The sequence below is a fragment of the Callospermophilus lateralis genome, chromosome 2, assembly GCF_048772815.1.
Source record: "Callospermophilus lateralis isolate mCalLat2 chromosome 2, mCalLat2.hap1, whole genome shotgun sequence".
In the NCBI taxonomy this organism is placed as follows: Eukaryota; Metazoa; Chordata; class Mammalia; order Rodentia; family Sciuridae; genus Callospermophilus; species Callospermophilus lateralis.
In genome coordinates this window covers 117,235,200-117,262,730 of record NC_135306.1, presented here as the reverse complement: position 1 = coordinate 117,262,730, position 27,531 = coordinate 117,235,200, and the positions used below count along the sequence as shown (strand labels likewise).

The 27,531-nt window shown below is 36.4% G+C and overlaps 1 protein-coding gene across 1 annotated transcript; it reads left to right on the top strand.

The window, feature by feature from the left end:
- Positions 1-19: 19 nt before the first annotated feature.
- Positions 20-27,531, top strand: Fdx1 (ferredoxin 1). The gene is made up of 4 exons (XM_076846437.1): positions 20-363; positions 5,771-5,895; positions 22,878-23,007; positions 26,473-27,531. The coding sequence occupies exons 1-4, from the start codon at positions 179-181 to the stop codon at positions 26,585-26,587; spliced, it is 555 nt and encodes a 184-aa protein (XP_076702552.1). The 5' UTR covers positions 20-178; the 3' UTR covers positions 26,588-27,531.

Here is a 27,531-nt window from a genome sequence, read left to right as displayed (position 1 = left end):
TTTATAGGTCACGAGCAAGTCCCGCGGAGTCTACGGCAGCGGCCGCAGGGAGCAGGCTGCGCCCAGACGCTCCGCCCCCCGCCGCGGCCCTCGGGCGTCCTTCCGCCCAGCTCGCCGAGCCTTCACCTCCGCGCCGCTGGGCGGCCTGCGTCCATCCACCAGCTAGCGACCGTGGGCCATGGCCGCCGCGGGGAGTTCCCGGCTCCTGCGTATCGCCTCCGCGACCCTGGGTGGCTCGGTCCGCCGCTCACTGCTTCTCGCCGGACCCCATGCGGGGGCCAGCGGCCTGCCGGGGAACCCGGGGCCGGGCCTGGGCGGCGGCGCGCGAGCAAGCCGGCCGCTGAGCGTGTCGGCGCGGAGCAGGTGAGGCGCGGGCGGACAGTGGGGTCCCGGCCCGGGGCTGCGCTCCTTAGGCCGCCTTTCGCGATGCCGGGTCCTCGCCGGGCGCCTGCGTGCGCGGCCCTTCCAGGGACACCCGTCCCTCGCTCCGCCTCCTCCCGAGCCCTGGGGGCCGCTCAGTCCTGAAAGTGGTTGGTGTCGCCTCCCTTCTGCCACCCAGGCCTGGGGGGAAATGGGCATCTGGGACCCCCAGTTTTCTTTTCCCGCTCTTCCTGTGTCTGGGGAGAAACTAGCAAATTGCGATTGCTGGTTCCGGTAGTGGTTTGGAATCACAGTAACCTTTGCCCTGAACTGGCAGTGACCTTCATAGTGGTAAGGGAACAAATACGGGTGCTGGGAACATAAGGGAATAATTATATAAAATGGGCCCACTGTGCTGTCTTCCCACATGCTGTCTTTTCCAAGAAGCAATTTGCCTGCAGCCTAAGTGGACAGGATATGTCGCCTTCCTCATCTAACTACCTGGTATCAGCAGGAGAAATGCAGACTTGAAATAATGTCGCTAAGAGGAACCCAAGTTACTGTGAGGTGGGAGACTTTTGTGACCCTTTTCATGACCCAGATCCTGGAACTCAGGGAGATAAGGATAATTCCGTCTAACCATAAAACCTGTAAGAATTTTTGGTTAAGAATCCAATTTAGGGGCTGGGGATGTGGCTCAAGTGGTAGCGTGCTCGCCTGGCATGCTTGCGGCCCGGGTTCGATTCTTAGCACCATGTACAAACAAAGATGTTGTGTCCGCCGATATCTAAAAAATAAATATCAAAAAATTCTCTCTCTCTCTCTCTCTCTCTCTCTCTCTCTCTCTCTCTCTCTCTCCTCTCTCACTCTCTCTTTAAAAAAAAAAAAGAATCCAATTTAGAATCCATCAGGCTGGGCCAAAGTGATCTAGAGTTGTGGTAGTGGGGACGTGAAAGTCTGAAGTCATCCTGCTCTTGGTCAAAAGTAAAGATGTGGACCTGGGCTGGACCCTTTAGAAACTCCCCTGGGATCTGCAATAAAATTGGAGTTCAGGAGAGCCATGCTGTCCCTCTCCTGAGAGGACCCACTCTTGGCCTTGAGAGTGTCCTCCTTTCCCATCCCATCTAATAAACTCATGCCTGTTACTCTGAAGGACCTGTCTGAAATCTTTTTGTCTTGATCTCAAGAATTGGGGTTTGAGAATGGGGGGGCTTCTGTGCTCAGTTTTCTGGAAGGTTCCAGCCCTTTAAATTCTGGAAATTTTAAATTCTGATCTGATCTGCTAGTGCTCCTTTCTCCTGTGGTAGGGACAATCCTCAATTATGTAAGATAATACAGGTGATAAAGGTAGTCTTGTGCCTGGCAGATAATGAGAGGTCAGTAGATGCCTTGTGTTAGCAGCAGCAGCAGCAGCTGCTGCTGCTGCTTCTTAGGCTGATAGTGTTGAGGATTTTGTGTTAAATGTTGAAAAAGATCTGAAAAAACTTCCAAAAACATTGGAATTTTTTATTCTTGGGATTTTTTGGGAGGGTACTAGAGATTGAACCTAGGGGCACTTAACCACTTTTCTATCTCCCCAGCTCTTTAAAAATTTATTTTGAGACAGTTTCTTGCTAATTTGCTTAGAGCCCTGCTTAACTAAGTTGCCTCAAACTTGCCATCCTTCTACCTCAGGCTCCTGAGCTGCTGGGATTAGAGGCATGTGCCACCATGCCTGGCATCATATTTGTTTTTCAAAATCATGCCTTAGGTTTACTGGAAATAAAATTCAGTCAACTTCAGATTGTAGCAGTATGGTGGAGATTTTTATATGTTCCTCACCCTAGGGTGTAGTGTGGTAGGAGGCAAGAACTGGATAGAGAGGATATGGGATTTGTATGCCGTCTTTTCCAGTTTCTTCTTGAGAAGGCACCTGAGAAGAGAGTATGGGACTGATGCATCTTATCCCCCATGAACCTGTTTTGAGGTGCATGCTCACTGAATTTTTTTGTTTCATGAACTGTGAGTGAGATCATGGAGAAGACAAGTTGGATGGATTTGTCCCTATTTCTTCTTACATACCTTTGACATTCTGTGTGGGTGCTCTCTTGGATGCATTCTTGAAAACTTGGGTATAAATTAGGACATATTGAACATATCTATGTAACTAGCATTTAAGTGAACATGAATGTTGTTTTCTTAATGGGAATTATCTTCCCCACCTTTATTATTTGAATTTGAATGTTGTATTTCATATCATAGACTTTGGAAGTATAACTGGGTTTTCCAGTTCTCATCCCAGACCTGTGCTGTTTGTTACTGCTTAACTACGTGTGGCTATTGGAAGTGTAAGGTAAAGTTATATAAAATTAAAGGCGCAGTCCACCAATTACACTAGCCACATTTAAATACTCAGTTCTGCATGTGACTAACAGCTGCCTTTTTGGACATTGCAGGTATAGAACATCGGTGTTATTGCACAATGTTCAATTGGACAGATCCATTCTAGAAGCTGTAGTTATGAGTTTGAGGTTTAACATTTAGATAATTTTGTCAGAATAAAAAAACCCAACAACTTAACTTTTATTGTAAAACACCCTGACACACAATTTGGAATGATTTAGATTGTAAAGGGTTTTCACATATATTACTTCATTTGACTGTTAAGACAATCCTATTAGGTAGGAAGGGGTAGATAAATGGTAATAAAATTACACATTAAGTAGTCAGCAAAACCAGGTCTAGAACTCAAGTAGTTTTTGTTTGGTTTTCGAGCACTATAATGGCTGATTTTTTTGTTGTTGTTATAGTAGGAATCAGGATTGAAATCATGGCAAACATTTGATCACCAAGCTACAATTCCAGTCTTTCTATAGTTAGTGAGTTATTTGGGAGAGTTAAGGTGACTGTGTAAGTAGGAACCCTAGACTGGGTCCTTTTTCTGGGCTAGTGTGCCCCGATACAGTGTATCGTGGAAATGTGGTCATAAGCAGCTGCAACTTTCTCTTTTAGTAGGAGGCTGCCAAGAACTGTAGCACAGCAAACACACAAATGTATGCTGTGGTCAAGCAGAATACAAGATAAAAGTAAATGGTAAAGTTGAGTAAAGGGTAACAAGTGAAGAAAATAGTTTGCAGTGATGATGGATTAATTGGTGATGATAGAATATTTAAAGGGGTTATATTTGTTTCTCAGTGCATGAAATCTCATCCTTTTGGGGACCAGCTAAAAGCTTTTATTAGTTCTTAGAACTAGAAGAAGAACATCTAAAAAAAAAATCCATCAATGCTAATCTTTGACAGTGAACAAGATAAAAATTAATTTGGGTAAAGTACATGGGTTTACTATTTTAAGGAACACAGGATTTTCACAGACTTAATTTTTTAAAATCATTTTAATTCTCTAGTTTGCAGCTTGGTGAAGTTATTTTATCCCAGGTTTACTCATAAACAAGTGGCTTCCTATGATGACCTAATGAATGTCAGAACCAGGACTAGAATCTCCACCTTTTGAATCTTAGGTGCCATATTCAGAAGAATATGAATTACCTTTCCTTTCTACTTTGCACTTCCTCTCCTTTACTGAACTGATTAATATCCTCACTTAACTTTTGTTTTAATAGGACTATATGCTTTCGGTACATAACAGCAAGTCATGTTCTTAGCAGTAAAAAGGCTTTGATTTTAAAGATTATCAATCAGTGTTTGTTGGGTTCTATTATGTTAGATATTTTGTGTGTTTTCAGAACTATATAAGAAGCCAGGTGCAGTAGTGCACGCCTGTGATTCTAGTAGCTTAGGAGGCTGAGACAGGAGGATCGTGAGATCAGAGCCAGCCTCAGCAACGGTGAGGCGCCAAGCAACTCAGTGAGACCCTGTCTCTAAATAAAATACAAAATAGAGCTTGGGATGGGATGTGGCTCAGTAGTTGAGGGTCCCTGAGTTCAGTACCTGGTACCAAAAAAACAAAAACAAAAACAAAAAAAAAAAAAAAAAAAAAGAAAGAAAATCAAACCTGTATAAGATAAATGTTATCCTGATTTTATAGAAATGGGGGCTGTTGTAAGAGATTTTTAATTCTTTTGTTATAAACTTAGCTCTAACGTATACCAGAAGAGCAATCCTAAAACCTCTGGTTTTCAGTAATTTCAAAAAATGATGGAATTCTTTCTGTAGTTTCTATTATGGCTTTAGCTACCAGATATTTGTTCATATCAAATCTCTAGAGTTTTCTCCTGGGCCCAGACCCATATTACCATCTGGCTTTGGAACATTTTCATCTAGTTTTTCCATTATTGGATGAAATAATTTTAAACTTGAACTAATTTCCATCTTCTCTAAAAACTCCTCTCTTCACCCTAAATTGTATCACCCATTTGCCCATACCAGAAATCTGAACATTATTTCCTCACTGTCTCCCAGTTTATGGCATATAAATATTCTCCAAAATCTTCAGTATTATCTCCTGAATAGCTCTTCTGCATCCATGCTTGGTCTCTGCCCTTCTAATACCCTCCACAGAATTCTCCCTGCCTCTGGAATATCTTTATTCTCAGCCACTTTACCTTGGGGAAAAAAAGGCAGTTATTTAGATTAAAATCATGATTAATGTTTGAAAGTAGGTTTTTCCTTTTATTCAGTGCTGAAAATTGTACCGAGGGCCTCCCTGGTGCTAGGCAAGCACTCTACCACTTGAGTCACACCCCAGCAAGAAAACTTGTTTTTAGTAATTTAATTATTGTTACAAAAAGAAATGGGAGGACACAGGTCCTTTTGTGGGACACACACACAGACACACACACACACGATCATTTTTAATTAGTAGAATCTTTTTTTCAGTGTTAGGGAGGACCTTATTCAGTTACTGGGGCTTCATTTGCCTCATTTGTGAAATGAGATAATTAGATTTGATAATTTTCAGCTCTGAAATTATTTAATTCTGGTTTATATTAAAATTTTATTTGATAGACTATTGCCATCTGTTGCTAGTAGTGAAAATTATAACTTATTAAGTCGAAATACATCTTTTCAATTGTGATGTAAAAGGTAAAATGGTAATGGTGGAGGATAAGGATTTGATCGCTACTATAATTTGCCAAATTTTGTAGTGGTGTTGATAAGAAGGAAAGGAAATTTAAGTCAGCTTGCTGATAGATAATATAGTAAAATGTGAAAGGATATATTTATCTTTCAAAGATTCAAGCAAGTATTTTTGCGATCCTCTTGACACAGCCTCCTGAGTCACTGGGATTAAAGGTGTGTGCCATCCTGTTAGACCAAATAAAACTTTGGAAAGGAAAGAAAATACTGTAAAAGAGTGTATTCCTATAATGTGCACATGCTTTATTTCTTTGAATTTACAGATTAAAATGATTATTTGAAGTTGTATTTTGAAATTATTAAGAACATTGAACAACTGCTTTCTTTTCCAGCTCAGAAGATAAGATAACAGTCCACTTTATAAACAATGATGGTGTAACATTAACAACCAAAGGAAAAGTTGGTGACTCTCTTCTAGATGTTGTGGTTGAAAATAATCTAGATATTGATGGTTTTGGTAAGTATGGAACAATTCTTTAAATTCATAAATGAAACTATTGAATAGGGTTCAACTTTTTTCTTTGATGAATTTTCACCTGTAGCTTATGACATAAAATATTAAAGATTTAGGAGGTGCTAATATTGTATTTTTATTATAGAGAATGGAGTGATACTGTTTTTTTATTCTTTGGAAAGAATTTAAATAGCCACATGGCCAGAAATCTACTGTGACCTTATCCCCTTACTGTTTATCTGTGTGATGTGAAGCTGAGAGTAGGGAGTGGAATTTAAAGGTTGGAGATAATATCATTATTAGGTGTCTTCCAATATCGTGTCACAGAAGCATATTTAAATAGTTTTGATTTATGATAAGTGTCAACTCACTTTCCTAGGAAGGGTAACATCCTAAAAAGTGTTATTTACAGAGTTTTCATTTCTGTACTTCTGACATATTCCTTAACCACATGTATGAAGCCCATGTTTCAGCAGCTGCCATTTTACAGATCCTCAGGCCTACTGATTCTCAGGATCAGTTTTGCTCAAGTACCATCTCTGTCTGGAATAGTCATTCTCAAAAGAGTGTTCTCTTGACTGTTGCCACCCATATCACCTTGGAAAAATGTAGATTCTCAGGTCCACTCCAGATTTACTGAGTCAGAATGTTAGAAATATTTCTTGATCTTTGACAGAAATGGGTGAACCATGCTGCTGTATGCATTGGAACTTTTGAATATTATGTAGCTGGAAAAAATTTAAATCTGAATACTAATAACTTAGAACAGTGTTAATTAAACTTTCATTTGGTGAATGGTATGGTGCTGAAATACACTCCCAGATCAGTAACTTTGGGAGGGAAGTTAAACATAATTTCATACCAGAAAGAAGGCTAAACAATTATGTTGACGTTCTGTGCCGTTAATTAAGGAATAGATACTAATAGGGAAAGAGCTTAGAAAAATTGCTTTAAAGTAGGAATGTTTTTAAGTTCACAGAAATCTCTTAAATAAGGATAATGGCAGGCAGCACTGATGATGTAGTTATAGACAGGCACTCAGATACATGCCTCAATCTGCAATGGCTGATGTTTTTATTTGCTAGAATATGCATCTGTACCCCTGCCTGCCTTTCTTTGCATTTACTTCTATGAGAAATTTAATCTCAACTTGAGTTTTGAATTTTGTAAAGATTTTAGGACTAGCATTCTTTAAACATATTTTTCTATTGTGTAGGTATGCTATGATTTATTTATTCTGTTGTCTTCTCTAGAAATTTAGGTGTCTTTCAATTTTTAGAGTATTATAAATAACATTAAAGAGAGCGTCCTAAGAAGTTCTTTTCTATGTGTTTTGTAATTTTCTTGCAATAAACTCCTGGGGATGGAATTGCCTAGAAAAAGGTTGTTTTATAAATTGTGTGCTCAAATTATTTGCCTGTTTATCTAAAGGGTATTTATTCTTATTGGTTATCAAAAGATTGTTAAGTATACTACTTAACAAAATAAACTCGAAGATGAAAATTTATTTTAAACATTTATTTAAACGGCTTTCAATCTCTTTCACATGAAGCTAATTCTTTTTCAAAATAAAGTAAAATACCTAATTTGTATAGGTAATTATCACAAGCTGATTTTTGTTAATTTCTTCTAAATTAAAACAAATGTTTGGCAACTTTTATATTTAGATATCTTTTTAATTTTTTGAAAATACTTTTTCCTTCATCATTTGTGACTATACATTGCAGTACAGTGTTTTTCAAACTGCCAGTAGTGACCATTATTGGGTTATGAGATTAATTTAGTGGCTTCCAACTAGCATTTCAAAGGAAAAAGAAGAGAACCTATAAAACACACCATCCTTTGCAAGGGTGTTTCTTTATGAAATATTGTTTTGGTATTTTACAGAGTATTTTTGTACTGGGTCATGATCTAAAATGGAATTCATGCTATGAATCATAATCAAAAATACATACATTTTTTGGAGCTACTCATTGGCATGGTTAAGAGTAGAGCCCTGGCTTGTGTTTTATCAGCTGTGTGACCTTTGGTTAGGCACCCAACCTCTTTATACCTTGTGTTCTCATATGTAAGATGGAAGATAATATTAATATCTACCTCATATATTTCTGTAAAGATCAAATGAATCAATCCAAGTAAGTGCTAAATAAATATTAGCTGTTATTGTTAACATAGGTATTATTACAGATTCATTGTGGCAATTAAAAAAAAGTTCCCATAATCACATCACAGAGATAAGCACTAAAGTATTTTCTTTCAATACCCCAGAAATATAGAAAATTTAATGCCAACACACTCTTTAGTGGGCTGATTAAAAATTCTGCTGGTGTCATAGAATTCACGTATTGAGACTTAGAAGGAAGCTTTAAAGATCAAGGACTCTAGTATGTTTGGAAATTTGGTATGTATATGTAAGCTTGAAATTCACAAGAAATAGGTCTCAGATTTCTTTTTAGAAAAAGATAAAAGAAACAAAATCAAGATGTCTGGAACGTTATTTTTTATAAAGAAGAGGCAATTATGACATCACCAAAGGGCAGTTATTTCATTAATTCCTAAAGCTGAGTATAGAAGACCTTCTAAATATTGCCCTTGTCATAAGTTATAGTTAACAGATGAATGACAAACTCCACATGTGACTGACCAAATCCATAGTCTACAGCTTTTCCCTGGGTGATCTCAAGCATTCTATGACCTTTAATCCCAATAAACTCTTAAATTTACATCTTTCTCCCTCTGAGCCTTGGTCTTATAGCTCCAACTCCCTACTTGACATCTCTTCTTGGAACTCTAAAGGTATTTTAAACTCAACATATTTAAACAGATTTTTATCCTGCATGCCTGCCCTCTTCAGCATCTCTCATCTCATTGATGAGCACCACCCAGCTGCTCAAGCCTGAAACTGGGAGCATCTTTTATGCTTTTGCTATATCCAGACCATCAGCACCTCTTGTCAACTGTGCCTCCATGATGTGTCTCCAGTGTGTACCGTTGACTCCATCCCTATGGTTGTCATTTGGGACTGGCCAGTCATTGCATACCTGAAGCTGCTGACCTGCTTCTACACTTGAGCCCAGAAGCCAGGGTGATTTGTCATGACACAGATATGTCAGTCTCCTGATTCAACCCAGGAGTGACTTCCCTTCCTCTTAGATCAAATCCATATTTCTTACCCTAACCTATAAGTCTCTGCATTACCTGTTCCATCCACTATTCTTCCTCTCTCCCATTTCTAATTCTTTCTCTTACTTTGGTCACACTGGCTTCTTATCCAGAGCTTGAACTTACCTGAAATTTCTGCTTTTGCGAATTTGTACATATTTACCCTCTGTTTGGATGCATCCTCTCTCCCCATCCCCAAATTGCCTCTTTGCTGCTTCTCATCAAGTCTCAGTTTGTATACTTCTTTACATCAAATAAGGGCAAATATCCAATTACTATTATTATGAGAAATGCTGTGGAAGACATGAGCAGATTGCTGCGATAGAGGATAATGGGTTCAGATAACAAAAGGAAACCTTTGTTCGCCCAGCCACCTAATCCTTAGTGGGGTTTCTCTTGTTACCCTGAACCAGTTATGAACTTGTTTGCAAATTACTCAGTCTGTAGCATTCTGTCATAGCATCATGAAATGGACTAAGATAGTGGTGTTTATAACTCTCTCCTCTTTACCCCACTCATCTGCTTTAGACTATCCTTTTCTAGCATTTATCACAATCCAGTAATTTACATTTCTTTGTGTATCTTGTGTATTTGTATCTCTCTCCCAGTAAACTCTGATGAGGGATAAAACCATTCCCATTGTATTCCTCACCAGATATGAAGTAATGAGTGAATAAATTTTAAAAAATGACAGTTGTAAATTTTGTAAACAACCCAGATTCATGAACATTTTTATTGCCAACATATTATAGATCTTCTAAATTGTGCATTGTTTTCAGAGTGTATTACAATATTCTGTCACCAGGGGGCAGTTGCACATCTGGGATTGAATTTACTATTATCTCTTTTTCTTCTATGCTAGTTCTTTCCTTCCCATGTCTGTTTTAATAGAAACAATTTAAATTGGAAGATCCCGATAGTATTTATATAAATTTTCTTTTATTCCTATCATACTTATTAATGTATTTCTGACTATGCTAGACCAATCTTTAGAAAATTCGATTTTCTGTCTATAGGTAATTTTGTATTTTTAATATATAATATTCCCATCCAGCTGTCTACTAGATTTGTATTTAGGAATGGGGTTAGGTGTGAAGGGGTTAGGTGTGGGGGTGAACAATCTGTCTTGTTAGCATCATAACAAATATACAAAATGACCTTAATGTAAGATGGACGTATGGAAAACTATCTTTTCCTGTTGGAGAGCAATCAAATTACATGAAAAGAAATGAGCAATAGTTTGCACTTATTTAACTTTTTCTAATAATTTATGACAAGAATTTGTGAAGATTTGATCAAAACCTTAGTATCATTATTCCTGTTTTTAAAAGAAAAAAATTTGATTCAGGAGAGGTTTTATTAATCACCATCTTTGAAATTAGTAGCCATGCCTTACTTATCTTAGGGTAATTATAAATTAGGGAGGTTTGAAGTTGTATAGATTAACCATATTAAGATTCTTACTCTTTAGCAAAATTATAAGTATTATGAAACCAAAACTATAGTCACAAGCCCTGTAATTTTGAGGTGGCAGGCCAGGTGAATTGTACATTTTACATTTATTACTGTGACTAAAGTGGTACTGTTTTAGGTTGAAAACATATCTGCCATTCTTTGTCAGCATTATGTAAACCACACAGTTTATAGACATTGAATGTCATCCTCAGCACCACATACAAATAAACATGTTGTGTCCGCCGAAAATTAAAAAATAAATATGAAAATTCTCTCTCTCTCTCTCTCTCAAAAAATGACAAAAAGCTATTAAGAAAACCAAAACCCTTCATGATAGGTGTCATTATTAATTTAGAAGAAAAATCTTTAGAATGTTAATGCAGCAACAGAAAAGCAGAACCAAAGTTTGTAAACCTTTAAGTTAAAAAACCAAGCTAGGACAGTGGATAAAATGTTGACACCTGAAACTAATATCAATGTAGCTGTAATGTGTCCCTAAATCAGATTATCCTCTGTGCTAAAGTACCAACCATTTTTTATTACAGTTTTTAGTTGACAAATCATAGTTGTAAAAATTTGTGGGGTACAATGTGATGTTTGATATATATATATATATATATATATATATATATATATACACATATACACACAACGTGGAATTGCTAATTAATATATCCTTCACTTTATTTTTTTGTAGTAAGATTTCTGAAATTTATTCAGCAATTTTGAAATATATATTATTTCTACCTGTAATCACCATGCTGTGCAGTAGATCTCAAATAGTATTCCTTCTGTGTAACTGAAACCTTGTACCTTTTGAACATGATCAGATTTCCTCTCCCCCTTCCCTTCCTCTGGTAATTACTATTCTTCAAAGTTTGAAACATTTTTGATTATTTGAAAGGTAAGCAAAGCAATGTTAGATGTTTTATATCAAATGTTTCTTCTACCTAAGTGTATTTAAAATAAAAAATGTCTGAGGATTGTAGATTTATGGACTATAAGAACCCAGATTTCTATGTTACATTTTGTTTCATTGAGAAACTTTGACATATGAGATTTGTACAGTTTTAGGCAAGGGTGTCTATTCTCGCTACTCTTATTTAACATCATATTGAAAGTCTTAATGTACTAAGGCCAAAGAAAGAAAGAAAACTTTAAAGACACGCAGATTGAAAAAGAGATGGAAAAAGAACAGAAAAAGACATAACTATTTTTTTCCCTTCAGTAGCCACTTGTTCTATTTTAGATTCTCTTTATACCCAGATCTTTATCTTATTTAAATGCTTTGTTCAGAAACATGTTTCTATGATTCTCTGAAATTCTTCCTTTTAAAAAAAATAAAACACAGGTCAAATCTCAACACAAACTCCAAAAACGCTACTCAGATTATTGTCTTATTGTGGAGTTTTGCATGAGTGAATATTTCTTCCACTAAGTGCTATCCATGGGGTCTTGTAAATCTTTGCTACAGATCTCATGCTGTAGTGATACTTGTAACACAGTCTGACAATTGTGAGTCTCTAGTTTAGGGTTAGCCCTTTTACACAGGCTGAGTTGATTTTATTGTCTCAGTTTTCTTCCTAGTACAAAGTATTCTAGTAAGTTTCTTCATAGTACAAAGAATAAGAAAAATATAATCTGTTGATGATAACCTTTTGTGGTAGGAAAAAACTTTGAAAGGAACCATAAGAGAAGGAGGGATCATGATTGTGCATTTGTTTAAAGAATAAATATGGCATTAAAATGTACAATAGGAGCTTAGCATGTAAGAATCAAAAGTTAAAACTCCTATATACAATTTTTGTAAAATTTTTATTAGGATACTCTTCAGTTCTGAGTTTGGCAGCTTATGCAAGGTGTGGAAACAATTGACAAATTTCCTGAGAAGGGCAATGAATATTATTAGACAATAAAAATAAGAACTGTAAGAGAAGGTTAAAAGAATCTAGACTTCCTAGGGCAAAGAGAGTAGAGGAATGTATGAAGACCTGGAATGGGAATGGTTACTTTTCATTTCAGCTGGCTAGGTGGTTAAAAAAAGAAAAAGGAATGTACTAAATTTTTCAGGAGGGATTTATTGGTATTTGAATCCTTTCTCTATTCTAAGATGATTGAAACCACATTGTATGCACGTTCTTCTTCCCTGGGCTTTTCTAACATCACACATTTTTTATTCTTCACTTCCTCAGCCATTTCTTTTGGACTTGCCTTCTCTATGAACAGCCTCTCCTTTCTGCTTCTTTCTTTTCTCTCTCCTTCCTCTCCCCTATTGGTGAAATCTCATGGCTTTTGCTTCTATGTTGTTCATCTCAAATCTATGTAAAATAAAGTATGTTCTGTCATTTTTCTGCTTAAAATCCTTTATCAGCTTTCTATAACCTGCAGCAGATGTTCTCCCTGTTCCTAGGGCTGAATCAGGGAGAAGAGGGTCAGAAAGACAGGTGTATGTACCCTCCTTACATGTATCACTTCCGAGGCAATACATTGTGAAAGACTTATCTGAGCATGTAAAAAAGTTACCCACTGAATGTATCAGGAAATGATATAGAGAATAATGGATTTACAGGGCAAGTTCAAGCTCCTTATATGGAGACCCTCTGTCTCTGAAGTCCTTACACATTTCCCTTCCTGACTGGGATTGTGAATTTCATTTTCCTTGCAATTCCCTTTTTCTTTTCTTTTTTCTTTTTAGTACTGGGGATTGAACCTAGGAGCACTTTTCACTGAGCTATGTCCCCAGTCCTTTTTTAAAAAATTTGTTTATTTATTCTAATTTGTTATACATGACAGCAGAATGCATTTCAATTCATAGTACACATATTGAGCACATTTTTTTGTCTCTGGTGTACACAAAGTAGAGTCACACCATTCGAATCTTCATACATGTACTTAGGGTAATAATGTCCTTTTCATTCCACCATCTTTCTTACCTCCATCCCCCCTCCCTTCCCTTCCTTCCCCTTTGCCCCTTCTAAAGTTCCTCCATTCCTTCCATGCTCTCCCCCCACCATCTCCATTATGGAGCAGCATCCACTATCAGAGAAAACATTTGGCATTTGGATTTTGGGGGTTGGCTTACTTCACTTAGCTTGATATTCTCCAGCTCCATCCATTTACCTGTAAATGTCATGATTTTATTCTCTTTTAATGCTGAGTAATATTCCATTGTGTATATATACCATATTTTTTTAATCCATTCATCTATTGAAGGGCGTCTAGGTTGCTTCCACAATTTAGCTATTGTGAATTGTACTGCTGTAAACATTGATGTAGCTGCATCACTGTAGCATGCTGTTTTTAAGTCCTTTGGGTATAAACCGAAGAGTGGGATAGCTGGGTCAAATGGTGGTTCCATTTCAGGTTTTCCAAGGAATTGCCATACTGCTTTCTATATTGGTTGTACCAATTTGCAGTTCTACCAGTAATGTATGACAGTGCCTTTTCCCCCATATCCTCTCCAACACTTACAGTTGTTTGTGTTCTTAATAGCTGCCATTCTGACTGGAGTGAGATGAAATCATAGAGTAGTTTGGTTTCTCTAATTGCTAGAGATGTTGAACATTTTTTTCATATATTTGTTGATTGATTGTATATTGTGTTCTGAGAAGTATCTGTTCAGTTCCTTGGTCCATTTATTGGTTGGGTTATTTGTTTTTTTGGTGTTAAGATTTTTGAGTTCTTTATATATCCTAGAGATTAGTGCTCTATCTGATGTGTGTGTGGTAAAAATTTGCTCCCATTCTGTAGGCTCTCTGTTAACCTCACTGATTATGTCTTTTGCTGAGAAGCAGCTTTTCATTTTGAATTCATCCCATTTATTGATTCCTGATTTTATTTTTTGTGCTTACCTGTGCTGTAGGAATCTTGTTAAGGGAGTTGGGGCCTAATCTGACATGATGAAGATTTGGGATTACTTTTTCTCCTGTTAGGCAGGGGGACTCTGGTTTAATTCCTAGGTCCTTGATTCACTTTGAGTTTTATGCATGGTGAGAGATAATAGGGGCTTAATTTCATTTTGCTGCATATGGATTTCTAGTTTTCCCAGCACCATTTGTTGAAGAGACTATCTTTTCTTTAATATATGTTTTTGGCACCTTTGTCTAATATGAGAATGTGTCCTCCATTCTGTATCATTGGTCAACAAGTCTGTTTTGGTGCCAATAATGCTGTTTTTGTTCCTATTGCTCTGTAGTAGAGTTTAAGTTCTGGTATATTAATGCCACCAGCTTCACTCTTCCTGCTAAGGATTGCTTTAGCTATTCTGGGTCTCTTATTTTTCCAGATGAATTTCATGATTGCTTTTTCTATTTCTATGAGGAATGCCATTGGAATTTTGATTGGAATTGCCTTAGATCTGTGTAGTGCTTTTGGTAGTATGGTCATTTTGACAATAGTAATTCTGCCTATCCAAGAACAAGGAAGATCTTTCCATCTTTCCAACTTCTAAGGTCTTTAATTTCTTTCTTTAGTGCTTTGTAGTTTTCATTGTAGAGGTCTTTCACTCTTTTGTTAAGTTGATTCCCAAGTATTTTATTTTAATTTTTTGAGGCTATTGTAAATGGGGTAGTTTTTCTAGTTTCCCTTTCTGAGGATTTGTCACTAATGTACACAAATGCCTTTGATTATGGGTGTTGATTTTATATCCTGCTACTTTGCTGAATTTATTTATTAGTTCTAGAAGTTTTCTGGTGGAATTTTTTGGATCCTATAGGTATAGAATCATGTCATCAGTAAATAGTGATAGTTTGAGCTCTTCTTTTCCCATCTGTATTCCTTTAATTTATTTCGTCTAATTGCTCTGGCTAGAGTTTCAAGAACTATGTTAAATAGAAGTGGTGAAAGAGGGCATCCCTGTCTTGTTCTAGTGTTTAGAGGGAACGCTTTCAATTTTTCTCCATTTAGAATGATGTTGGCCTGGGGCTTAGCATAGATAGCTTTTACAATGTTGAGATATGTTCTTGTTATACTTAGTACCCCTTCATGTTCAAAATACTAAAAAAAACTATCTATATTTTATCTAATGCTTTTTCTGCATCTATTAATATGATCGTCTGATTCTTTAAGTCTATTGATGTGATAAATTACATTTATTGATTTCTGTATGTTGAACCAACCTTGAATCCCTGGGATAAACCCCACTTGATCATGGTGCACTATCTTTTTGATATGTTTTTGTATTTGATTTGCCAGAATTTTATTGAGAATTTTTGCATCTCTGTTCATTAGAGACACTAAAGTTTTCTTTCTTTGATGTTTTGGCATCAGGGTGATATTGGCCTCATAGAATGGCTTTGGAAGTGTTCCCTCTTTTTTCAATTTCATAAAATAATTTGAGGAGTATTAGTTTTAGTCCTTCTTTGAAAGTCTTATAGAACTCAGCTGTATATCCATCTGGTCTTGGGCTTTTCTTGGTTGATAGGCTTCTGATGGTGTCTTCTATTTCATTGCTTGAAATTGATCTGTTTAACTTGTATCCTGATTCAATTTGGGCAAATCATATGACCATAGAAATCTGTTGATCCCTTCAAGATTTTCTATTTTACTAGAGTGCAAATTTTCAAAATAATTTCTGATTATCTTCTGTATGTCTATAGTGTCTGTCGTGATATTTCCTTTTCATCTCGTATGTTATTGATTTTGAGTTTTCTCTCTCCTTCTCTTCATTAGCATAGCTAAGGGTTTGTCAATTTTATTTATTCCTTCAAAGAACCAACTTTTTGTTTTGTCAATTATCTCAATTGTTTCCTTTGTTTCAATTTATTGATTTTAGCTCTGATTTTAATCATTTCTTCTGCTGCTTTTGGTGTTGATTTGTTCTTCTTTTTCTAGGGCTTTGAGTTGTAATGTTAAGTCATTTATTTGTTGACTTTTTCTTCTTTTAAGGAACGAACTCCATGCAATGAACTTTTCTCTTAGTACTGCCTTCATCCTGTCCCAGATTTTGATGTTTTTTTCAGTGTTTTCATTTACCTCTAGAATATTTTAATCTCCTCTTTGATGTCTTTTGTAACCCATTGTTTATTCAATAGCATATTATTTAGTTTCCAGGTATTGGAGTAGCTTCTAGTTTTTATTTTATCATTGATTTCTAATTTCATTTCATTATGATCTAATAGAATGCAGAGTAGTATCTCTACTTTTTTGTATTTGCTAAGAGTTGCTTTGTGGCATATGGTCCATTTTAAAGAGGATCCATGTGCTGCTGAGAAGAAAGTATATTCACTTGTTGTTGGATGAAATATTCTATATATATCTGTTAAGTCTAAGTTATTAATTGTATTACTGAGTTCTATAGTTTCTTTGTTTAGCTTTCATTTGAAAGATCTATCCAGTGGTGAAATAGTTCTGTTAAAGTCACCCAGAATTATTGTATTGTGGTGTATTTGACTCTTGAACTTGAGAAGACTTTGTTTGATGAATGTAGATGTTCCATTGTTTGTCATATATATATTTATAATTGTTAAGTCTTGTTGGTGGATGGTTCCCTTAAACAGTATGAAATGTATCCCTTTTAATTAACTTTGGCTTGAAGTCTACTTTATGAGGGCTATGTTTTTTTTCTAACCTTTCACCCTCAGTCTATGAATGTATTTTCCTATGAGATAAGTCTCTTGAAGGCAGCATACTGTTAGGTATTTTTATTAAATCCAGTCTGCCAGTCTGTGTCTTTTGATTGGTGAGTTTTGGGCATTAAACATTCAGGGTTATTATTGAGATATGATTTGTATTCCTGGCCTTTTTTTTTTTTTTATTTTTGGTATTTAACTTGACTTGGTTTCTTCTTTGATTGGTTTTTCCTTTAGTGTATTATCTCCCTTTGCTGATTTTCATTGTTGTTTTTCAACTCCTCCTCTTGGAATATTTTGCTGAGGATATTCTGTAGTGAAGTCTTTCTAGTTGTAAATCCTTTTAACTATGGAAAGTTTTTATTTTATCATCAAATCTAAAGCTTAATTTTGCTGGATATAGAATTCTTGGTTGGTATCCATTTTCTTTTAGAGCTTGGTATATGTTGTTCCAGGATTTTCTAGCTTTCAGGGTCTGAGTTGAAAAATCCGAAGATTTCCTAATTGGTTTCCTCCCTATATGTTATCTGATTCCTTTCTCTTGTGGCTTTTAAAATTCTGTATGCTAGGCATTTTCATTATAATGTGTCTTGGGGTGGATCTGTTGTGACTTTGTACATTTGTCCTATAAGACTCTAGTATTTGATATTCCAGTTCATTCTTCATGTTTGGAAAATTTTCTGATATTATTTCATTGAATAGATTGTTCATTCCTTTGGTTTGGAACCCTATGCTTTCTTCTATCCCAATAACTCCTAAATTTGGTCTTTTTATGTTATCCCATAATTGTTGAATGTTTTGCTCATGGTTTCTTACCATTTTAAGTGTGTGGTCAATGTTCTTTTTAAGGTTATATATTTTGTCTTTATTGCCTGATGTTCTGTCTTCCAAATGATGTAATCTGTTTTTGGCTGTCTCTATTGAGTTTTTAATTTGGTTTACTGTTTCTTTCATTTCAAGGATTTCTGTTTGTTTTTTTGTCAGAATCTCTGTCTCCCTATTGGAGTAATCTTTTGCTTTCTGTGTTTGCTTATGTAGCTGTTTATCGAAATGATCTTTAGCTGCCTATATTTTTTCTTGTATCATCCTTTAATTCACAGAACATTTTAATTATGTACATTCTGAACTCCTTCTCTGTCATTTCTTCTGTTTTTCTGGCCATGAATTCTAATAATGTAGTCTCTTGGTTTGTTTGGGACAATTTCTTCCCTTGTTTTTTCATGTCATTCGTATGTTTTCCCTTCTAGCACTGTGGATCTGGGGCATTAGAGCTTTTACCCTATAGGCTTATAGTGTCCCTGTAGGGTTCCAATACCTCACCTTTAAGGGGGAGAACAATATTAACATCCCAATCAAACAATATACAGCCTTAAACCAAATAGCTGTTATTAAGACGTTTACGGTTTTGTCACAATATGTAGCAATGGTGAGTTCAGTTATTATCTACACTATTAACAGTTAGTTTGCAAAAGGGTCTACAGTTTCTGATTGTGGACAAAGAGAGCACCGGGGATGGAGTGTAGGATGCGATGTTGGGGGGGGGGTAGGTAGTGAGGATATAGAATTATTAGATCTTAGGAAACGTGAAAGAGGAATCTTTAAGAAGTTGGTTAGTAGCAGGAGAAGAGAGAGAAAGTGATTTTGGGGAGACACAAATAAGTGGGAAGACAATAGAGCAAGTACAAAAAAACCAAATATTCAGAAACATGAAATATGTAAAAATAGGAGATAAAAGAATATACAACATAACTGTAATATACTATTCAGACATCCCAGTCCTCAGTAGCCTAATTCATGGAAAGTACATGGTTTCACAAATGTTGGGGATGTTTTAAGGCAGAAGAAGAAAGAGAGAGAGAGAAAAGAGAAAAAAAAATCTCGAAGAAAGATAACAAGAATTGTTTTTGTTAGAGATCAGTATCTTTCCTGCTTTGCTTCTCATCCAATAGGTGGGTTTGTCTGTTGTTTGCTAGTATCTTCACCCTTAGCATGGTGAAGATTATTAGGGTGGGAAGGTTGGTCTTGGGGATGGAGCTCCTGGAGGTGGGATATAGCACTTGCATTCCCCGATGGGAGACTATACCCAAAGGATCTCCTTTGGGGCCCACCCCTGTGATGTGAGCGCTGGTCTTATCTCCTTATATCGCCTGTAGACCTCACAATTCCTGGTCTCTAATTTAGTCTCTAAACTGTATCTCACCCCCTCCCTTTCTACTTCCCAGTCAGAAATCTCTCTGGAGGTCTTGTGGGCTGTGCACTGGGGGCTAAGCACCTGCCGACAGGTGTTTTGTATTGGGCAGTTCAGGGCCAGGCTTTGTAAGCTATGGACTGGCTGTGCGTAGCTGCAAGCATTGTGCCAGGTTAGCTACTGCAGGGGAGAGGAGGGAGTTGGGGACTATAGGTACCTTGATATTTCTTCTAAGCCCCAGCCAAAAACAAATTACCCAACTAAAACTCAATAGAGAGAGCCAAAAACAGATTACCCAACTGAAGGTGGTGACAAAGGTGTCCTAAGATGGAGGCGGCTGCTTTCAGAGATGGGGTGTCAGGTCGGGTGGGGCCAGGCAGTGGCATTGGGCGATGTGTTCAGAGATGCAGCTCTGTGGCATGCAGTGTTGTAGCTGATGGCTGTCTCTAGATCTTGTGCAGTGTCCCCAGGTGCAGGCTACCATCTGTAGGGGGCTGTAGCAGTGGTTGCAGTGCCCCAAGATGGAGGTAACGGGGGATCCCCACTTTAGTAGATGGGGATCCATGCTGGAGTGGTGGCTGGAGGTCCTTTGCATGGGCATTGGCGGGGTGTCCTGCATGGGAGCAGCAGCTGAGATTCCTGCGAGGGTGTTGATGCAGGTGGTCCTGATGGCTGCTGGAGGTCCTGTGTGGGTGAGTGGCTGGGAGTCCTGCACTGACTCTGAGGCCTGGAGACCTGCACAGGCTTGGTCGCCATTATTCCTGCATAGAAGCAGCTGTTCGAGGTTCTCTGATAAGTCACCCAGAAACAATATTCCCACTACTTGAATCCCAGGTCCTGGAGTGACACACAATGCAGCCTCCCTCTAGCCCGCCATCTTGGATCCCCCTCATCCTGGTCCTTTTTATTTTTTTATTTTGAGACAGGTTCTCACCAAGTTGCTGAGGGTCTTGCTAAGTTGCTGAGGCTAGCCTTGAATTTAGGATTTTCCTGCCTTGGCCTCCTGAGTCACTGAGATTACAGGCATGTGCCACAGCACCTGGTTTCTCTGTTGTATGAGGCAACAAATCTTAGGATCCGTATTTAATTGAGACTTTTGTATGCATTGTTTTAAGGACAAAAAGGAGACAAGATTTCCTGATATTTGTCTCACAGTATCTCAGGTTTTTTTTTTCCATTTTAGTGTGGACTTTATCTGAATTGAGTATTGATGATATAAAAATAGGAATCAAGGCAAGGAGATGTTTGTTAAATTCTAATGAGCAAGTCCATTAAGAATTCAACCTTCTCTTTGTAGAGACATGAATCAACACTAGCAGGACCTTGGAGGTCATGTGCCTTACTTTCTCATTCTATATAAGACTGACCCTTGAGGCTTAACCAGGACACAGCAAACAGTGGTGTAGTCCATCCAGCTAGAACCTGGACCCCTAACTTGAAGGTCATCCTGCCCCAGTTCTTTTACTGCAATAAATAAGTTTCTTTCCTTCTTTATATAGAATGTATATACATTTACCTTTTTATAAAGTACCTCAAACTCACACATAAATAGAAAAGTAAGATATTTGTTTTAATAACCAGTTAAGTTTGTATATCTATAATAATATTTGTCTCATAGTATCTCGGGGTTTTTTATATACTTAGATATATGTATATATATTTAAGGTGACTCAGATTATATGGCAGGAATTGGTTATCTTCAGCATTGGAAAAACTAGCTGAAATCATAACTAATCTCTAACTAGTAATATGACTTTCGTCCATTTCTTGAACTTCTTGGGTTTAATTCCTTTTATGTTTACAAAGAAAATTGAGTTACTATAAAATTTCTTGTCATTTCCAAATAATAATAATTACCAAGTAGTAAACACTCACATTGTACTTACTTTTTTTAAAAAAAATATTTTTTAGATGTAGTTGGACACAATACCTTTATTTTATTTATTTTATGTGGTGCTGAGGATCGAACCTAGCGCCTCACACATGCTAGGCGACGAGCATTGTACCTCTGAGCCCCAGCCCCAGCCACAGTACTTATTTTTAATTTACCAATAATGGTTGCCAATATATATATATTTACTTACACTCAACTGTAATTCTTGAAACTACTATGTGTGGTTGATACAGATACTGTTGGGAAAGCTGAGGCTGGGGGATAAAGCAGCCCACAGTTGCACAGTAAACAGGAGCTGTGGATGAAGCCAGGCAGCTGCCTCCTGAGCCTGTGTTCTAACTCCCTGTACTTCACTGAATGGTCTCTCTCCAGTAATCCTATTACTGCTTTGAATTTGATTTAATGAAAATGAAGATTTAGGGAAGGCTCTCATTTTTTTCTTTTTTTAGATAATAAAGTGATTAACAAATGTTGGAATTATGAGGTAGGAACAACTTATTAAAATGATTCATTCAGTGGCAAATCAAAGTTACCAATTATTAACAGTAGTTCTGTATATATGTTATATACAGTAGTGTTTATTGGCCCCAAAAGAATTTGAGTCTAATTGAAGCTACTCCTAGTCTCTACAGTCTTTAAAGTCGTGCAGTAGCTTTTTAGTAATATTTAAATAACTTATTATTAAAGTTGAATTCAGCTGGAATATGATTCTGCATGACCCTGTTCCTCAATGGAATTCTAATATGTTCTAGACATGCTATCTTAAGAAAAGTCCAGCTGGCCTGAGGGAAGGGATTTGGAGCTGTGTTATGTAAGAAAAATGTGGAGAACATAGGTATGCTCAGGCTGGAGAAGGAAGTATAGTCTAAGCTATGCAGAAAGCTATTTTTCATATTTTACTCCAGGATACAGTTGGATCAGTAGGTGGAGGTTACACAGTGGCCAACTTTAGCATGGTGGAAGCTGGACACATGTAGAATTGGTGGCTTACGCAGTATAGGTTTCTTTGTCAGGAGATTTCCAAGCAAAGGCTGGATGACTCTGGGAGAGGGGTGTTGCATAGCAGGTGCCATCTTCATTTGGTTAGACAAGATGGCTTTTTAGTACCTTTTTCACAGTGCCTGGCACTTAATAGGCACTCATTAAATAAATGAATGACTTAAAAGTGGAATGGAAGAAATGTTCTTAACATTTAAATGTTCTTAACATAAATGTTCTTAAAAGCAAGCCTACTCTTAAAATGACTTATTTGTTTCTATCCTGATTGTGATGGGAGACTGAGAAGGAAGACTATTTAACCTTATTTAGCTTCAGGTTTGACTGCTTTATTTATAAATTGGCTTGTGCTCTTGAGGAAAAGTAAATAGCTTGTGTGCTGTTATATAAACTATTGCTATATATGTTTTAATATGTACACATTTTTATATGTATACATGTCTCAGCTTAAAACTGTAAGCTCTTTAGTACTGGATCTATATAGTCTCATGTTTTCCTTCATAGCACCTTGTCCAGAGCCTTTGTGAAATATTGTATGAGTGATTTCAAAATGTGGGGTGGAGGGTGATGGTGGGGGGTAATCCCTAATTCATTACTATTCTGAAAATAATTTAGTATTATAACACTGATTCTAAAATTCAGAAATATTTAAATGTTGGAAGCCAGGTTTAGATTGTATAATGTCGAGGAGGGATATGTTCAGTGATTGCTGCTTTTTCAGGTGCTTGTGAGGGAACCTTGGCTTGCTCTACTTGTCACCTCATCTTTGAAGATCACATATATGAGAAATTAGAAGCAGTCACTGATGAGGAGAATGACATGCTCGATCTGGCTTATGGGCTCACAGACAGGTAAGCCTGAAGAGTTCTTTACTTGTACTCATAATCTGGGATGATCCACATGCTGTCACTTTGTTTTTTGAAGACCACATCTGAGTTTTCCCAGCTTAGGGAACAGTCACAAGTTTTATGTACTAAATATGTGTCATTTCTCTTTCACTGTCCCATAGTTAACACTTATACAAAACTTTCCCCTTAACAAAAATAAAAAAATTTTAAAAATTGGAAGAATTGTAAGTTTTAGATCCTAATATATCTTCTTTAGTCTGTTTTTTACTGCAAGAATTAATATTTATCACAGTTTAGCAGGATGGAATTAAGTATAATGCTTTTTATAGTGTTCTTGAAGGATAGATTTGATAATTGAACAAAATTATATCGGAAAATTTTACCTATTTGAGAGAGCAGAAATTTTGAAGAAACAATATATAACAGTAATTATGTTAAGATGATTAGCTCTTTTTCTAAATGTATATTAATTAGAACTTATTAATTAATAGGTAGAGTTATTCTTAAATGTAATATTTACAGTAGTAGGTGACATCGAGTGATACCTTATTATTATTATTTTTAATTATCTAGTTTTGATTGAAGTTAAGATTGCTAGTTGATTTACTTATTCAAGGGGAAAGATAATTAAATAATTATTATTTAATTAAGGTGGGCTTTGTTTAACTGTAATTTGGTAACCCGAATGAAAAATAATTTTTGAAACAATTACAAGCAATTGTAATAATAATTTTATTAATTTCATGTGGAATTTGTAGCTACAATTTTGTTAAACACTTGATCATAAACTATCATTTAGTGCATGCAAAGTTTTTAGGTCATTTGTGTTTATTCAGACATGTTGAATCATTTTATTTTTTTTGCTTTCATAGTACATTTCCCTCTTAATAGAGGTGAGACTGATAACCCTGAAAGAAAGACTGGGGACATAGTATCTCTTTAGACACCAAAGCACAGCAGGTGTGGCTGCCATCTACCTGTCCCTCTCATCTCTCTTCAGGCCACATTCTTTACCAACACTTCCTTTCCTTTTTGCCCCTAAAGAATAACAGAATACATCTAATGACTGTATTAGTTTCATTCTGATAATTGTGTCTTTTTTAAAAAAATTGGTTCTTTTTAATTATACCTGACAGTAGAATTCATTTTGTCATAACTATAAAAAATAGAATATATCTTGTTCGAATTCAGTCCCCAGTACCTCTTCTTCCCCTTCCCTTCTTGTGTGTGTTAATAAGAGGGTTCAGCTATAGCTAACTGCTTGCCCTTTTATTCAGAAAAAAATTTGTATGTGCATGTACTACATAATACTCTAAGTGAAAAGAAAAAGCAAATAAGGGGGATAGGAAAAGTTACATATAGAAGAGGTATAGGTTGTAAAAAGATATAAAAAGGACTATATTAAATGTAAACCAACCACAAGCAATAATTAGATTTCCAGGTGTTAGAATAAGATAACAGAGAGCAAAGAAGAGATTTTAATGTTTCATGTCTGTTATGCTTAAGAACATGGAATTTTAGTAGAGATATTTTATGAAGAATGAATATGATGTGTTTTATGCAGCATTTACACAGCTCTCTGGCATACTGGAATAAAATCAAAGCTAGTAACCCACATGTAACTATTTTTAGAGTACCATACATTCCAAAACAAAGAAATAGGGAAAATCAGCCTTTGAGTTTATATCCTTAGTTTGAAGTGCTATGTAAATATACCACCATCATTAACAATGTCTATTATCAACGTATTAGCCGTGTTTGTGGATAGACCTCCTGTGGGTTCTTGCTTGCTGGTTACCTGTTTCCTTTCTTACATAGTACAGGAGCCAGGTCTTATTTTGTCATTGTCTCCAGTGCCTAACAATAGGGAATTCCTAAATGTTTGTGAAATTAATAATACATGGATAGAGAGATTAAGGAATTATCTGTGAATATACATTTGACAATTGTCATTACTCCCTACTTTCACTTTCCATGGATAATCTACATAGAGGCCTCAGGTTTCTTACATGTAGGATGAAGATAATGATAGCACCTACCTCATAGGTTGTTCTTTGGAGTTAATGAATAAACTCTTAGAATGGTTCCTGGTTCATTAAATGGTAGTTCTTACTATTATATCTAATTTATACCAACTTATATGTTGAGTACTTAACTGTAATGCCTAGGCACTTAATGAAGATTATTCCCACTTTTCAGGCTTAGACAGTATTCTCAGCATTTTATAGGTAAGAAGCAGATTTAGTTATTGTAGATTTGCACAAGGCTGCCAACTAGTGGGTGGCAGAGCTCTGATTTGAATTCAGTTATGTTGGGCCCCAGAGCCCTTGTACTTCCGCTATTTCAAGCTACTTCTCTGAATTGAAAACCAACCTTAGAAGTAGGGTTAACAACCTGTGTGTACTTTCACTGTCAGGGCAGGAGTGACAGATAAAGTATCTTTCAGATTTACATGAATGTCAGGATTTTGTGGGATATACAGTATGGGATGCCTTGCTGTCTGTCTCCTTCTCTAGAAGTATGAGACAGTCTGCACTGAGTAGATATTAGAGCCAGAGACCTTTAAGGAGGTAGAGGTTGTAGGAGAATGAGCAAATGGCCACAGTGCACCACTGCTTTGTCTTTTAGAACAAGACAGATCTCTTTGTGCAGCCTGTGTCCCCACAACATATTTGTTCTCTCACTAACTTTACTTAATCTGCTCTGCTTCATAACTGTGTCACTTATTACATTAGTAGTTTCTGAGAGAGTAGCACTATCTTACAGCTTTTTGTAAACATCAGGAGTAATTAATAGTCTTTAAGGTCCACCACAGTCAGTATGGTTTTAATTATCTGGGAATTGATAAACAGTTTGCTGACTTTGCTAACAACCTCTTGTTATTAGCAAATAATAGGTTTGCTAATAACCTCATGTTCTCTTGTCCACTATTGTACCATTTCAATGTTTGGCTACTCTTTCACCAAAAAACAAAATAATAATAATAGTTCTGGAGAGTCAATTAGTAAATGATAAAAGACTAAAGGCTAAAATGAAGCTTTGGCACACCAGGATTTTTTGTGTTTCATATTTGTGTTCTGTTGCCCTCTAATTGATCAGGCTGGTTTTTATCTGTTTTGATGTGATGAAAATTTAAAAGGTTGCCATGTGTGATGTTATACAACCTTAATCCCAGTGATTTGGGAGGCTGAGATTGGAGGATTACAAGCTTCAGGGCAGCCTGGGAAACTTGGGCAACTTAGAGAGATCCTCAGCAACTTAGTGAGACCCTCTCTCAAAATAATAAGAAGAAGAACTGAGGTTGTAGCTCAGTGGGAAAGCACTCCTGCATTCAATTCTCAGTAACAAAAAGAAAAGAAAATTTAGAAGGTTACTTAATTTCCTGTGTTGGGTAAGAAAACATAAAAACATACTAAACAACTACACTGACATATACTTAATAAACATACCTATCCCTTTTCTGTACAGATCACGGTTGGGCTGTCAAATCTGTTTGACCAAAGCTATGGACAATATGACTGTTCGAGTACCTGAGGCCGTGGCTGATGCCAGACAATCTATTGATGTGGGCAAGAATTCCTAAACTACCATAAGAAGAAATATTTTTGTGAAATTTTACCTATTTTTATAATTTTTAACATAATTAAATGAGAACATGGTTGAATGGGTTTATTCTTATGACTAGCTTTACCATTTTACTTCACCTTGTATAACTACTGAATTTTGTAGTATTAAACATGCGATTTTTACATTGGTTATAAAAATATTAGTCAAATATTAGAAAATAGCTGAGAATGATGAAAATCTTATATAGTTTACCTTATTTGTGATTAGTGACTTAAGCAAAATGTTACCACATAATCTTATGTGTGCTTATTTAGAAGGCAGGTTAAGAAAAGCTATGATTACCCCTGCTTGATGTGGGTGAAGGCAGAGATCTAAAATGGCTTGTCCAGGATGATATGACTAACTAGGAAATTTGAACTGGAACCTGCATCTTATTATTTTAAGTTAGTTTTATGTTCAATTGATACTGGAGAAATTATGAACATCTTACTTTTAGCACTAATTAAATGTAAATGTGTGTGAAAGAATATTCAGTGAATTGCTTAATTTCCAAGATAGCTATTAACTTTATAAATAAATATTTCAAAATTTTATTCAATGAGAAATGTTTACTATTCACTTAGACATTATGACACTGTCAAGTTGATGTCTGTTCTGACTAAACCATCTTTTCTATTTCAAGCAAAACAAACTGTCTTAGCAATCTTTTGAAAATAATGTTAATTTATAGGTTGATTCTTAGAATGGAAATCTTGTGAATTAGCCCCTGAGCCAGAGGAGATGAGCAGGCTGCCGCATCCCGCTGCCCAGGGGGCGCCATTCTTCTCACTTCAACGTCTGCAGCCTGGGTAGCATAGCATATGCTACAGTCCCAGAAATGAAGGAATATCTTACCAATTATATCTGGAAGATATTTGTATCCTTATCTTTGCTATAAATAAATTCATTAAAGGTAATAAA

What these genes read in the sequence shown, in the direction of transcription:
- Fdx1 (XM_076846437.1), top strand. Translation starts at nt 179, where the DNA reads ATGGCCGCCGCGGGGAGTTCCCGGCTCCTGCGTATCGCCTCCGCGACC. An exon ending in TCTAGATATTGATGGTTTTG is followed by an intron (nt 5,896 to 22,877) that starts GTAAGTATGGAA and finishes CTGCTTTTTCAG; the next exon opens with GTGCTTGTGAGGGAACCTTG. An exon ending in GCTTATGGGCTCACAGACAG is followed by an intron (nt 23,008 to 26,472) that starts GTAAGCCTGAAG and finishes TTTTCTGTACAG; the next exon opens with ATCACGGTTGGGCTGTCAAA.